General features: G+C 41.3%; 1 protein-coding gene across 1 annotated transcript in view; it reads right to left on the minus strand.

Annotated features, from left to right (window-relative positions):
• ITGA8 (integrin subunit alpha 8) overlaps positions 1-15,735 on the minus strand; it is a 165,125-nt gene that overhangs the window by 59,349 nt on the left and 90,041 nt on the right. Inside the window, exons 21-23 of the mRNA XM_015423753.1 lie at positions 7,403-7,495; positions 4,037-4,116; positions 1,941-2,021 (exon numbers count right to left, since the gene is read on the minus strand). Of these exons, the coding sequence (XP_015279239.1) occupies positions 1,941-2,021; positions 4,037-4,116; positions 7,403-7,495 (254 nt within the window). The remainder of the gene's footprint in view (positions 1-1,940; positions 2,022-4,036; positions 4,117-7,402; positions 7,496-15,735) is intronic.

The following is a 15,735-nucleotide window of genomic DNA, read 5'->3' on the forward strand; positions in this document are numbered from 1 at the left end:
TGGTTTGATGGACCACATTTGCACGTCAGGAAAATGTTGTCTAAGGTATGCCCACTCTTCAAATTTAAAGGTGGTGACCAGATGTTGAGTGTGCAGCCACGTTAGCACTGCCAACATCCATGGAAAACCTGAACCATATGCTGTCAGAACTTTAGGGTGAGCATGAACCCTTTTCAAGGTTTGGCCTACCAAATTGGGCAAAGGGCAAAAGTAGGGGGAGAGAGAGTCTGATTAAAGGCTGATGAACAGGGCCGGCCCCAGGGTTTTTTGCACACTACGGGATATAAAAACTGAGGGGGGGGGGTAAGGAGAAGAGCTTGAATATACAGTGAAATGCATGGGGGGGGAAGAGAAGGAAAGAGAACAGAAAGGGCTTGGAAATGGGAATGAAAAGAAGATCAAAGGCATAGTTGGGGGGATATAAAAGCTGCGGGGGGCGGTAAGGAGAAGAGCCTGAATATACAATAAAATGCATGAGGGGGAAGAGAAAGCAAGGAAAGCCCAGAATATCCCCCCAAGACCACCCCTTTTCCCCCTCCCACAATGGGGGGAGCCTTCCCATTTACACAAAGCAAGCTGAAGGGGGAGGAGTCAGCATTACCGGAGGGGAGAAATGAATGGGCGGGGGAGGGACCAGAGAGAACATGCCGGTGCGAGTGGGCAAAGTCAAGGTGCCCCCCGCCCCCGAAGAGCATGATTCCAATTGTCCCGCCTCCTCCTGCTCCTCTCCCTTCCATCACCAAAAGGAAGAACGTAGGGAGGGAAGAGGGCGAAGTCAGAAGTGCCATGGAGCAGGAGCAGGAGGGAGGAGGTGGGGGTGCGAGGCAAAGCAAGCTAGTGGGAAGGGGGCAGGGCCTGGCACGCGAGTGGCCACAATTGGCAGCGCGGGAAGCAGCCGCCTTCTTCCCCCCCTCCCTCCCGGGGCGCCCAGACAGCCATGCTGGGGGCGGGCAGGCGGTGGTGGCAGGGGCCTCGCTATGCCCCTCAGAGATCTGAACCCCTAGGCCGTCGCTGAGGTTGGCCTAATGGAAGAGTCGGTCCTGCAGATGAACTATGCAAGGTCTAAGGCAAATATAGCAGATAAGGTTCACACTCAGCTGGTAAATCAAGATTTCTGATATGAAAACAGATGCTGAGTCTCTCCTCAGTACACGGCTGCCTCTCCTTAAGTACTCTGGCTCAGTGAAGGAGGGGCAACCATGGATTGAGAAGAGACAGAGACTGTGGTCAAATGGCAAGCTTAGTCAGGTGTGGCCACCTGTTTAATCTAATTGGGAGTATTTTGTCACAGGGAGTTGAGATGTCCGTGGCTGATCAATCAGATCACAACCGAAAACACAGCGGCAGCCTGTCCCTCCCCCCAGCGTCACAGCCTGGGTGTGGAGATGCAGTTAACTAGTTTAAAAAAATGGCAGCCAGGAAAACAAAAGAGACTGGTCAGACCTGCTTGATAGCTTGGGTTTGCGGTAGAGGGATCAGACAACAGGAAATCCGGTGTGAAACTAGCTCAGCCCCAAAGGACTGGGTATCAAAGAAGCATGCAGTAAAGGGGTGTGGCCCAATATGCTAATGAGTTCCTGTCAGGGGTGTGGCCCAATATGCTAATGAGTTCCTGCCGTTGGGTGTGGCCTATTATGCTAATGAGTTCCTGCTGGACTTTTTCTACAAAAAGAGCCCTGGAACTATGGCTGGACTTTTTCTACAAAAAGTGCCCTGGACAGAAATAATGATATAGAGAATTTTAAAGGAGGTTTCTTCCTAGGTGTATGAAAAGCTAGTACTAAACTTCTTATGCTTCAAAGTTTCTATTGTGAACATTTTTTGCAGTGCCATGAGAAATCAATGGAGTGTCTGAATTGAAAAGCAACTTTGTGGCCTAATGAACGAGGAGGCCTAGATTACTGTTAGTTTCAAGTATGGCCTGAATATAATGTACTTACCCTCTGATCTGTACTCGAGCCACTGCACTTATGTCAATCTGAAGGTCAATCAAGTTACTGTTGGAATTAACTTTGTTGGAACTAAAATAGATTTGTGGAAAGATTAATCAGTGTTCAAATACATTAAACTTGAAAATTGTTCAACAAAAGTCTGTCATGTTGCAGGGTTATAGCATTTATGTATTAGCTGTGATGGCTAAATGGAACATCCATTTTGGAGGCAGTATACCTTAGAATAACATGTGTTCAGGGGCAAAAACAAAGGGAGGCTTATGCCTCCATGTTGTATTTGAAGAAGAAGAGCAGAAGAGTTGGCCCCGCTCTTCACTACCCAAAGGAGTCTCAGAGTGGCTTACAATCACCTTCCCTTCCTCTCCCCACAACAGACACCCTGTGAGGTAGGTGGGGCTAAAAGAGTTCTGAGAGAACTGTGACTGACCCAAGGTCACTCAACTGGCTTCATGTGGAGGAGTGGGGAATCAAACCCGGTTCTCTAGATTGGAGTCCGCCACTCGTAACCACTACACCAAGCTGGCTCTTTGTAAGTTATCTGTAGTCCGATCACAGAGGGCTCTTTATGATAAGTTAAAATTTCATTACTAAACAGGAAATACTGGGGGGAAGGGGGGGAGGCAGAGAGAGTCCAGTTTCCAGTATTTAGTATTTAAATTTATGTACAGACACATATACACACATATACGTACACATGTGTACACACATTCTTTAGCTGATTTCACAAGTTTAAAAATGCTAACAAAAGGGATATCATAGGCACAATGTTTAATTATATAAAAATGCATACATTTAAAGTAATTTCCTGTAAAATATGACAAAATGTTGTTCGTACTACAAATATTTATACAGCCGCATCATGTGCTAATAAATCAACACCAACATACTCCAGTAAGACAACCAAACTAAGTCATCTGAAGTCCAAAAATTATGAGGTGGTTATGACTCATATCCAAATTGATAAATGTTATCCTTTAAGAAGTTTTATTTAACTCCATTGTGTGTGTCTAATCTTATCCAGCAATCTCTCCTTGTATAGTAACTGCCTCCCATACAAATGTTTTTATATAGTGATGATGAATCAGTTGCCTTCTACTTCATTGGCTTTGCTTTGAAAATTCCCTAAAGTTTTGAATGGGAAGACAATGATGCAGATCTCTCAGGCAGAAAAAAGCCCGCATTTTTCCTGTCCCTTGAGGCTGATGTAAATCAGCCTGTGAAAGTCCATGTTCATCACTCAGCTGTCAACAAAAAGGAATCTACTGCAAACATTATAGACTGTACTCAGTGATGCGCCTTCCCTCCTTGATACTTCTATTGGCAGAGCAGAAACTGAAGATTTCCTAGTTCCCAACAAACCATAGTTTGTTGCGACTGTATTTTAGGATCCTGGTATGTAGGCAAGAGAATGTTTGCCTTCAGATGTCACATCAAAGGCTACTTCCACATGGAGGTTTGCTCCAAGCCAGAGCTGGGCTTTCTGGAACATCCACATGCAGTCATCTCCATTGACCACTTTCTGTGTTTCTCCTCACTTTGCTGTGCTCTTTCCCAAACCTGGGTTGGAATAATCTTTTTTGAATGCTATCAGTCAAAGCATGTTTTTATGCATGAGGATGAAAAGGTGCATATTTTTGCAGATCCTGCCGCCCGCACTGATTATACACTATAGCAAATGGCATACCATCATAGGATTATAGTGATCTACAGTTCCCCTGAATTCCTAGCTTTCATTTTTTAAAAAGTAATTCTCCAGCCCCTTTTGTTATGGATACACTAATTGGACTTGGACTTGCAAAAAAAAAAAAAAAGCTTCAAAACTCATAATTATAATCGGATTTCAAGCATATTCCTTGGTAAAACCCCAGTGTGTGACAGAAAGCTACATTATCAGAACATACACCCCCCCCCAATAACTTGCTATTTATTTAGTTCAGGTGTTCAACAGTTATGGAGTTTTGGGGGGAAGAAATGGGGAGAAGAAATGGACAGGAAGCAAATGCGTGAACTAGGTCAAAACAAATCTGTTTACCAATGAATGAAGACTTTGGTACACAGAACTAGGTGAGTAAAAAAGGTCTTACCTTCTGATTTGTAGTTCAAAGTTGATGCTTAATTCAGCATTTTCAAAACGCTGAACAGTGAATTTGATACCTGTAGAAAACTAGAAACCAGAGTTTGGCTATTAGCAGTGGATGTTTACTAGAAGAGGGTGTCATACATGCGGCTTAAGGGTAACGTCTTAGATGGCCTGAGACAGCCCTTTGAAATGTAAGAGGATCACATGCACAGTGTGGCAAACAATTCTTCACAATGAAAATGAACACCTCTGCTCTCTGGCCCTTTTAAGCATATAGAGCCATTTACTCTTTTGTGCGCAGTGAGAAAGAACTGTCAAACTACCTCTTTAGGATTAGAAGACATGCACATGCACACACAGAGTTCTGTACCATCAGGGAAGGAGACTCAACAGAAGGAGGGATGAATGATGTTGGAAGCTCTTTTGGATCTCCAAGGGGGTGGGAAGCATGGAAGAAATTTTTGTGTGCCACAGGCATACTAGCAAGTTACTCATTACAACCATGTACATGCACATTGGATTTTAAAGGCCAAGAACAAGAGAAGTCAGTGGTGTTCAGAATTCGGAACCCAGTCTCTTGGAAGGACAACACAGGCTCTGGGAATGGCCAAGATAAGGGGTCCTCACTGTGGCTGGAGTGGGATGAGGTTAAATCTGAGAGAGCAAATGCCTTCAGAATGAACTTTAGAAATCCAACACTGAATCCACATATGCATTGCTCAGCTCCTTCATTTTGGGGGATTGGGGCCAACCATTTACCTATTCCTGAACATGGCCCTAACGTGCAGATCAAAAAAGGTACACAATGGGGCCACGAACAAATAAGGATGTTTTTTTCTACAGAGAATCTAAAAACGAAAAAAAAAGTGAGGGAGATTTTTTTTAAAACGTAGTTACAGGTGTCTTCCACACAGGGACAGGATTTGGTGGTGTCCCCATTGCTGATGCAGCTGCAGCTAAAGCACAGCAGCTGCAGGGCTTCCACATGGCAGGTTTCCCTGCAGGTTCCCTGACCCAGTCTCCCAGAAGTGACCCCCCTCCCCTCCTCTGGGCCACCAGGGCTTTTGCAATAAAAAAAATTGTCCTAGAATATCGATATGCAGTTGTAACAATAGGTAGCATATTGCAAAAGAATGGGCTAGAGGCTTACTTTTTAATAATGAAAACTGGCATTTCAGAAAACGTGCTATACCTACGTGCTATATAATGATATTCCATTGCTGATTTTTTTAAAAGCCCCTCAGTGGTGGGGGACAGTGTCAGGGAAGATGGCTGTCATGTGGGCCAGAAGCTCCAAATTTACCCACCCATGCAACAGCCATCCAGGCTTTACTGCAATCTTTCCCTTAACTTCGAAGCAAAGCACGTTTGTTTGGGTTTTTTTAATGGGGAAAAGCTAGAGAAAGCCCTGGAGGTACACAAATGTACCACAAAGCTATGGGGAAGCATGAAAAAAACCTGCTCAACAAAAGCGCTGGACTTGGGTCAGATAACCCACATAAAAGACCCCAAAGAAAAGCGAGATCATATGACACTACAATGTCAGGTGCTGCCATACTTATACAACTCTATTACACAATGCCGGTAAACAATGCCGGAGGTGAGATGGAGATGGAGATGGAGATGGTAACCATGGGCAACTGAGGCAGCAGCAGTGTGGGGGGGGGGAGGCAGTAGTGGCAAGAGGGATAGAGAGGAGGCATGCACACGCACACGCACACGCACACACACACACAAAGCTTCCTTATACTGAATCAGGCCATTTGTCCATCACAGTACTATGTACTGAGACTGGCTGCAGCTCTCAGGGTCTCAGTCAGAGGTCTTTCACATCACTTACTACCAGATTCTTTAACAGCAAATGCTGAGGATTGAACCTGGGGCCTTCTGCATGCCAAGCAGATGCTTTGCCAATAAGCCTCAGCCTCTCCCCAAAGAAGGGAAGCAGAGGAGTCTGTAGGAAGGCTGGAAAGGGAGAAAGAAGTGACAGCAAATGAGAGGAAAAAGCAGGAGCCAGCTGGGGAGGTGTGTGTGTGTGGAATATCCCTACTCCTGCAAATTATTCACAAGCGTCTCCTCTTGCTAGATATAGTGACAATGATGAAAACAATTCAAATGTTGCTCCACAACCATTTCAGGTATAACAACAGAGATCTACAATATACAGTTCTAACAGCCTGGCATTTGGAAATCCAGTTGCGTGTGATCTAGTGAAGCACATATACCACAGTTGTTCTGAAGATTTACAAGAGCCTCCCCCTCCCCCATCAGTTTCACCTTCACTGAAAGCATAAAACTGCACTCCTGCTGCAAGATGCTAATGAGCAGCAGATGGTCCTTCTGTGTGGCAATGGGTTTTAATGGTGGCTTTTAGTCCTTGACACTGCTAGTAATAATGGGCAAATGAGGTTCACATATGCCAACAATAAAACTCCACAGAGGTCAATCAAACCATGCCTGGTTACTCTAGTTCCACATGCTCTACATTCATGAAAACTAGATTTTATTTTTTAAAAAATGAAACAGTATGATGGCACAATGAGCACAGGGTCTTGTAGATCTTCAGAACAACTGTGGTATGTGCGTGCTCCATTAGACTGCATGGAACTGGGCAGAGTATACTGTATGACACTATTAGTGGTAGTAACCTCAAGAATATAAAATTTACAAGTCTGTTGTTTAAACTAAAGTAAGTAACCTTTGAGGAAAAATCTTGATTTTTAAAAAAATGTTTGAAATTTCATGGCAAACAATTCATTTTGAATCTAACATCACTACAAAGAATACAACTTCAGACTCTGTGAAGAAATGCTGAGCAGAAATACTGACATAAAGAACACAGGTGGCATGTATCAGTGCTTCTAGCCTTTGTAAGAAAAATGTGTAACAGATAATATAAACAGATCTGATTAAACTGGTCCTTAGGTTGGTTTTCAACAGAGGTACCCCTTTACTGCACATTCAGAAACAGTTCAACGGGGCACAAATCTAGAGTACCATGGCCATACAACCCGGAAAATCTACAACAGCTAATGAACTCTGTCCATGAAAGCCTTCGACAATATACTTTGAGTGAGTTTAAATCTCACTGAAAACCAGTGAGCCTATGCACACTTGTCAAACCCCACTAATTTCAACAGAAATATAATGGGTTACTGTCATCTGGATCGTGGCCAGGGTCACAAAGGAATTCAGAGGATTATGCTTTCTTACACAGCGTAATGCCTTCTACTTTACCAACAATTTCTGGCCCAAAGAATTGTTTTAGCTGGCACTTATTGACACAAATCCCCCCTAATTGAGGTAGTTTCCCATTAACTCCCTAAACAGTTCAATTTGATCAAAATCAGCAAAGGTGGTTTTGCCTTACATTTGTTCCAGCTGCCATGGGGTTCCCAAGGTCACAAATCACCATTCTAGTTTCATTTTCCATCTTGTAATCGCAGCTCAGCACACGTAAGGCCTGTAACAAAAGAACACCAACATGGAGGTCACAGGTCAATCCAGAATGTATCCTGTTAGCAAAATGAATGCCTTTGAGAAGGCAAGATTGCTGTTGATTTCAAACACCTGCACAGAGGTCCAGTCTTTCACTCCTAACCTAGGAGGGTTTAAGACTTGGAAGAGAGCAAGTAAGAAATTAGTATCTTGAAAGATTTGTAAAGATCGGAGAGAGAATATTTATGGATTTTTTTGGGGGAAGATCGGAGAGAGAATATTTATGGATTTGGGGGAGGGGGTTGTTTCTTTGCTGCAGGCACAAAGGTTAAATGTGTCTGGTTACAAACATAGCCTATCTAGCTGCTTTGTCCCTATTCAACCAAGAGAGATGTAATATCCCAGGGCAGTTAAGGGAAGAGAAGAAAGTTGGTGGACAACATTCTGGACTCCCAATCATGCTGGAAGCAGGAGAAGTGCCACCAGAAGCACCTTTGTTGAGAGGGTGAGGGAAAGAAGGGCTTGGCTTACCATTACCATCTGCCTTAGGGTTGCCAGCTCCAAGCTGGGAAATACCTGGAGATTTTGGGGGTGGAGCCAGAAGAAGGTGGGGTATGGGGAGGGGGCAGCTGGCCCCTTTTTATTTTTAAAATGGCATATGAAAATTTTATCGCATCTACACTTACTTTACCCTTCTCTCCCATCAAATGAAAAGGTTTTAAGAAAGAGTTGCAAAATACTCCTAGGAAGAGGTGTGTGGTATATCACAGGCGCTGGCCAACAGCAATCCTTCACAGCTAACTTTTGTCCAGCAATCCTTCACAGCTAACTTTTGTCCATTCACTAACCATTTCTGCTGTAGTGAAATGCCCCATGTCGTGTGACATTTTCTGCAGCAGATTTTTCCTCACCAGGCACAAACTTGAAGTTTTCTCCTTCTTACCCCACATTTTTGGAATCCCGTTTTACCAAGATCCAAACATTTGGGGTAAGAAGGAGAAAACTTTGGGTTTGTACCTGGTGAGGGAAAATCTACTATGGAAAATTTCACATAACAAGCAGCTTTAAAAATGTCAGTGTGAGGAATTTCAAACTGGGAAATGGTCCCAGTAAAATCTGTTTGGGACTGCTGCTGTAATCAAGTAACTTTGTACAAAGGTTGCTGGTGAATCCTTGTCAATTTGCTATAATTAAGGATACACGATATGTATTGTACACATATATTCATTTATAGAAATTTTTGTTCGATGTTTCAGTGCTCTTTTAATGACTGGTTTGTCTTACTTTTTGTAAGTATTTGTGGGATGTCTTTACATGTGTTTAGAGACATTTACATGCATATCTGTTTGTTCTTCTGCAACATTTCACTTTTAGTTTGGTTTTGTAATTGAACATAAACTACTGCTCCTTATGTAAGTTCAGGGTGGAATCTGCCAGAGAAAACTGAAGCATATTGCTCACATCAAACCAAAGAGTTGCATGAAGTTAAGAGTTATGCTAGCCCTGTGTCCAAACGTTTTGCCCTAAGTTTTAGCCACTATGTATCCCAAGCTATTTCTGGTGCTTTGGCAATACTCTTGTTTTTCTTTCATAAGAATGGATAGTGATGCTCTTTTCTGTGTGTTATCTCTGGCATCCTTCCTCTAGTTAGATCATCTGTACAAATAAAAAGAAACATAGGGGAACAGAACAGGAAGTTTCAAGACAGTAGGAGTTAAATAACATGGACTAAAAACAAAACAAAAACATTGTCCTTCGCTTTTCCTCTTTTTGTCATCATCAGTAAAAGAAATACAGCTCCACGAATGACATATACAAGAGAGATTCAGGTGGGTATCCGTGTTGGTCTGAAGCAACAGAAGTTGGTCTTGGAAAACTGTGCATGCACACGAAAGCTTATACCCAGAATTAAAATGTGTTGGTCTTAAAGGTGCCACTGGACTCAAACTTTGTTCTATTGCTTCAGACCAACAGAAGTTCTCTTGTATATTTAAGACCAACAAAGTTTAATTCTAAGCAAAAGCTTTCGTATAAGCACACACGCATAAGCACGCACACGAAAGCTTATACCCAGAATTAAAATGTGTTGGTCTTTTTTTTATATATATATTCATTTTATTTAGAAATTTGCATAAAGTAATACAATTGTTTCAAAATGAGAACAATGATTTAACAACAATATACAAAGTGAAAACAATTCAATACACAATATCAATCCATTGCTCAGTTAAGTAAATAACCAATAACCTTGTAATGCCTATTTGGTAATATAACCCTTGCATCTTGCAAGTTATCTGGCATTACAGTTTAAACTAAATCCAAAGTTAAACTTGGTACCATTGTCTTGCAGTCTCTTGAGAGTGAGAAAAGGGAACGAAGATAAAAAAATCAAGAAAAAGGTGGGGAAGATCCTGTGTGTGGGTAGCAAAGTGTGAATTATTTCTAATAGAGCAACAAGGAAATAGTACAAGAGAAAACTCAAATCCATTTGTGATATTGGGACCAATCAGGGGAGATGTGTTGGTCTTAAAGGTGCCACTGGACTCAAACTTTGTTTTATTGCTTCAGACCAACATGGCTACCTACCTGAACCTATTGCAACACAACAAAGTTGAGTCCAGTGGCACCTTTAAGACCAACACATTTTAATTCTGGGTATAAGCTTTCGTGTGCGTGCTTATGCGTGTGTGCTTATACGAAAGCTTTTGCTTAGAATTAAACTTTGTTGGTCTTAAATATACAAGAGAGCTTCTAAAAAACCATGACACGGTTGGAATTATTATGTGTTTGGTGATAGTGTTTTGGCTGAAAGGGCTTCTCGAACACTAAGTAAAATGTGACAGGTGGCATTATGTCCACAAGAAAAGCAAGTCGTTCTTGAGCTAGGAAGCCAAATCCTAAAAAAACCTAAGAATGTAATGTTCCATTTCAGTTGTTTTATGCAGTGACATCCTAAGTAGAGTTACATCCTTCTAAAACCACTGCTTTCAGTGACCTTAGAAAGGTGTATCCCTGCTTAGGTTGGCAATGTTTTTGACACAATGTGAGTCTACATCTATCAATTATTATCCAATATTCAGAGATACTTCACACAGTACAGAAAACAGGAGTATGACCACAGCCTCTCCCTTTAGTGAAACTCTGAAAAGAAGACACACATCACTGGATATCTTGCAAACACGTTGGGGTTTTTTTTGGGTATTATTTTATTTATTGTATTCAGTATTTCTCTTTTTAGGCAGTCAGGGTACCAGTGTCTCCAAACATGCACATCTGCTATAGACCTCCTGGCAGGGGATCCTGGAGGACCTACTCAGTTTACATAGTTACCTGCCAGAGCTACTGGGTATTTGCTGTTACCAAGTGTGAAGTTAGAACATCATCTGTAATACTTCCCTGTAGCTGTAGAATGACTTGGAAGCTCTGGAGTGGTGGGAATTGGCTTTCAGGAAAGCCTTTTCACCATTCCTGATCTTTCCACTGAAGAAGACCTAATAACTTTCCAGGGAACCCTACGGTTTCTAAGAACACAGTCCAAAAACCAGCGTGCTGAAGTAATAGAATCTCTGTTCTCATCAAGAAATCCAGTTTTAAACTCACAATCCAAAGGATGACCAGAATGCAAAAATTAGCATTTGTATTAGGACTTTGCAAAGGGGGTGGGGGAGAGAGACACATGTTCTGTTGGCAGCTCCTTTGAATCACATCTATAAATCCATTGACACCTGTGTACATTTTTACTATAGCAGCGGTTTATTAGACCAGAGGAGCCACTCTTTTCTTTCCTTTATTGTAACACATGGCTTATTTTACAGTTCTGAACAGTAGCGAAGTCCAACCAATTAGCACTTGCACAACTTGGATCCCGTTTCAAGTAGAAACGGCTGGAATGTGAATGGAAATGGACAACCTACTCAAATTCTTGGATTAATAAAGCTGCAGGCTTTAAAACTGGCAGAGCTGCTTTCATGACAATGATTAACTGGCCACAATAGGACAAGTCCCCCAAGGGCCTGGATATTAACGAACTGTTTGCTGGCTGCTGACATTCTAACACCCAGATCCTGAACACAAAGTTACATGGAAGTAAAAGATATTGGTATCAGTGACCCTGCTTCTGATTAGATGCATTTAGAATATGGGAACCAGCATTTTTGTTTCTCCTGATGGAGAGAGTTATAATTAAGCTGTTTCTCTTCCAACTGCTAGCTATACATCTATTTCCACAATAAGTCGAAAAGTTATAAATCTTTGCTAAACAAAAGCTGTGCAGGATGTATCACAGTTGTGTGTTGCCATTATTGCAAACACACTACACATTCATCCAATCACAGGGACTGTAATATTTATGTTCCAATTAATTAAACTGTTTAGCGGGTGCCTCTATGTAGTAATATTGTTCTGTAATTGTTTTATAGCCTGCATTCTATTTTTGATTTTTGTATGTTTTAAGAACGTTGTAACCCACCCAGAGCCTGCTATGCAGGGGAGAGAGGCTAGAAGCCAAACAAAACAAACAAACAAACAAAATGTTGTCTCCCACCAGTCCAAGGGCATAACGACCAACAGAATTACCTCACTGTTTTCCTTCCATTGTCTCATCCCAACTTGTCAATGGGCTGCAGTTGTTGAGAGCATCGTGGTCCTCACTGCAACTCATTGCTCTCTACCAAGTGCTGCAGTTTATATGACTGCAGTGCAACCTTGGAGCACAGCTTAAACTTCAAGTACTTTGATGCATGTAGTATTTGAAGGTACTCTTAGATGTGTCTGTATATAGTTATGTTAGATCATCTGCTTATGTCCTGTTTTCTGGTTGCAAGAAGGGAGTCAATCCTTTTGCAAGCTGTTTGGATGCACCTCAGAAAATACAGGTGCATCCAATTTGTACAATTTCTTGCACAACCAGATTACCTCCTTATCACCATTGTCACCACCACTTCCAACTTTTAAAGAGCACACAGTAAAAGGTTTGAGATTTTTGAGCTGAGACTTACTATTTAGATGTCTGCCCATGAACCTAGCTAATCTTGCAATTAGTTCTTGTGATACATGCCACTGTCTACACATGTGCAAAAATAAGGCAACGCCTTCTGTCCAATGGTGGCAATTTAAAGACCACATACAATTGCACAAGTGCAAGAGAGGATGAAATGCAAATAAATCCGGGTTGTGTTTACAAGTCAGTCAATTTAAAGACCTAACAATGACCTCAGGAGACACTGCCTTTTCCCAGGTAAATAAAATGAATTGGTTCTTGCACTAGGCAAAAGTCGCTGCAAGTGTCGGTGAGCTGGCCCTGCAGCCTAAGCACCTACTGCACGGGTGCAAACCTTCTTAGCATAGTACTATGCTTTAGAATAGATGAACTTTGCCAGGGAACATTAAAGTGGTCCAATCAGGAGCTCACTTTACATGTAATACAAGAAGTTTGTGCAAAGTAAGTTTGCCTAGCATCATGGTGAAGTTCTTAGCATGCATGTTGCCTAGAACAGAACTGTGAAACTTCTGTGGGTTGGAGGGGCAAATTCACCACCAGGGAACTGTAAATTGTTGACCAGAAATTTCAGTCCCATTTGAATTTCACCTTTAAGCTATGAATTCTTGTTGGGTATTACAAGTTGAAAACACTCAGTATATCTGGGGTTAAATGTTTGTTTATGTTACTCACAGGAAGTCACGTTTCTCATGTAACCAATGTTCTTTGGCTGCAGAATACCCGGGAATTTTCTCCCTGATCTAGGAATTTGATTGGGACTAAAGTGTCAAGGTGTATTACCATTTTATGGCTTCTCTTCCCGTCTTTGTTTGGTGTTCTGAAGAACAAGAAGAGTAGCCATAACCTCTCCTCTCTTCTAGTTTTGTCTTTGTAGAGTAAGAATGTAGTAAATTTTGCTCTGTTGTTATTTTCATCCCAGTTACCCTTCCCATGCTAGAATTTAGTAAAAACTTTATATTTTAATCACACATGGACTCTGAGTCTGAATTATTTTACTCCGGCACTGCTGGACCATCTTATCTCTGCTAAATACCATTTTTTTCAATATCTCACTAATTCTACATCTATTAAACCCTAATTTAAACCAAATAGGTTTTGTTATAGCAGCTCAGGCACATTATATATATACTTAAAAATATGCAAAATAAGAATGACGCCCCTAGCTTATTTACTTCCCTCTGGTATAAATAGCCACAATATGCACAAGTAACTGCAGGTCTGTGCAATAAATTTCACTCTTTGATATGTCCCTGGAACATATATAGCATAATGCATAAAAACAGGATCATCATATTCTAGTCAACTTCACAAAACATAATTTTTTTTTGTTTGCAGACAATGAGAGCTATCAATAAAATGCTTATTTAATTCTTTGTTGCAACTGTTAACTTAAACTGAAATGTTCTGGGAACTGGCATGCTTAACTGTCATGGAGACCCTTGTTTAATTACATTAAGATTACTGTCATAATCAAAAGGTTCTACCAAAATTGATTAATCATATCTTCAGGTTAGTTATTTTATACAAATAAACTGAAAACAGCAAAAAGCAAAATCAAACGAGTGTAGGGTAAACAGGGGTATAATGCTGATGCCACAGATCTTTGCTGGACGCTGACCACTATGGAGTCCAGACTGTGCCTCTAGCTTTTGAGTTCAAGAATAAAAGGATTAGAGCAGCAGTGCAGGATTCTTATAAACTTCTCAAATTACCTTCCAATTTTCACCTGGAATAAGACGACCAATAGCCTTGGAGATGCAAATTTCTGAGGACAGGTTTGTTGATTTTTATCTCAGATCATATATATGGTATCTGCAGTCCATCCACTCTAATTTGCAAGTTCACGACAGCCAAGGCGGGGTATGATTCATTTCGGACTCTCCTGGAATGCTTTTAACTATCATTCATACTGGATGACATGTGTATGCCTATCATACTAAAATCGACTATTCCTTTTCTATTTATTGAATGACTACTGATGAAGGTTAAAGTAGCAAGTGCCAAAGCAGGATTGCAGCGGGACATCAAGAATACTGAAGTAATAACTACTGGGGAATTATACAACTTTAAGGGTGATGATCAAGAAATCGAAATTGTTCAAGATGTTTGATTCCTTGGCTCAATCATGAACCCAAAGGCAGACTAAAACCAAGAAATCAGAAGAAGACCTTAAGGTGAATGGATGGAACATACTTTATCACCTCCAATAACCTGTCATCTAATAATGTGATAACACTTCATGGATTAATCATTCAAATCAAAGAGAAATCAAAACATCCAAATATAGTTACTAGGAAGGGGTCAGGATATTGTTAAAAAAAGCTTTGTTTAATTTAAAATACAGCTTCTAAGAATAGCATCAGTTCCTTTCTAGTCAGATGAGTTGTTTTCCCTTCATCAGGTTTTATACTAGCAAAACAGTCTCAGAGAAGAGAAGCAGGAGGCTATTTTCAACATAACAAAAATATTTGCTTCTGAAAAGGAAATTAACTTGGCACACCTTGGTTCCTTTTTTGGGTGTCATGCTTTGAACCATCCAAGATAAAGTTCATGCTGTATCAACTTGCAAGCTTTGTAGTTAGATGAGTTGATATATTCTTCTTGCCCAGCAGTGAACACACGAACTGTCTGTGTATTTAGGGGATAGAATTTCATCTTGGCTCCTCCAAAAACATCCCACTCCTTATGCTTCCAAAGCCTTTCAAATAAAACCAGCTAATTCCAATTCAGTTCAAGCTCCCATGGCTTGCTGGACAACATTTCTACGAACTTTTATGTCCCATACCTCAGAAATTTGTTTTTACCTTATGTAATACCCATTTTCTGCATTGTGTAACATATCATGTTTAACACTTATGCTTCATTTCTGATTTCTACAATCCTAATCCTATAATGTTACTTACTAAGTGGGTGATTTCCCACAAGCGCTGCTCCGCACTAACTCGTCCCTTTTGCCCCGATGGTACGTGTCAATTTCACACAAGCTACTGCACGGCCGCATTTTGCCCTGCAGCTTCGTGCGATTTTCCCTGCATCTTCTCAATCCTCAAAAAATAGGATTGAGTAGACGCGGGGAAAATCACACGAAGCTGCAAGGCAAAATGCAGCTGCGCAGCAGCTTGTGTGAAACTGACACGTACCATCGGGCCAAAGAGAAGAGTGAGCGTGGAGCAGCGCTTGTGGGAAATCACCCGATGTCTCATCCTATTGACTGCGAAGGCTTAAATTGTGTGATCTGCTTTGAGGACACAGTGAGAGACATTCCA

This window comes from Gekko japonicus, unplaced genomic scaffold, assembly GCF_001447785.1.
Source record: "Gekko japonicus isolate JY-2015 unplaced genomic scaffold, Gekko_japonicus_V1.1 scaffold94, whole genome shotgun sequence".
Lineage (NCBI taxonomy): Eukaryota > Metazoa > Chordata > Lepidosauria > Squamata > Gekkonidae > Gekko > Gekko japonicus.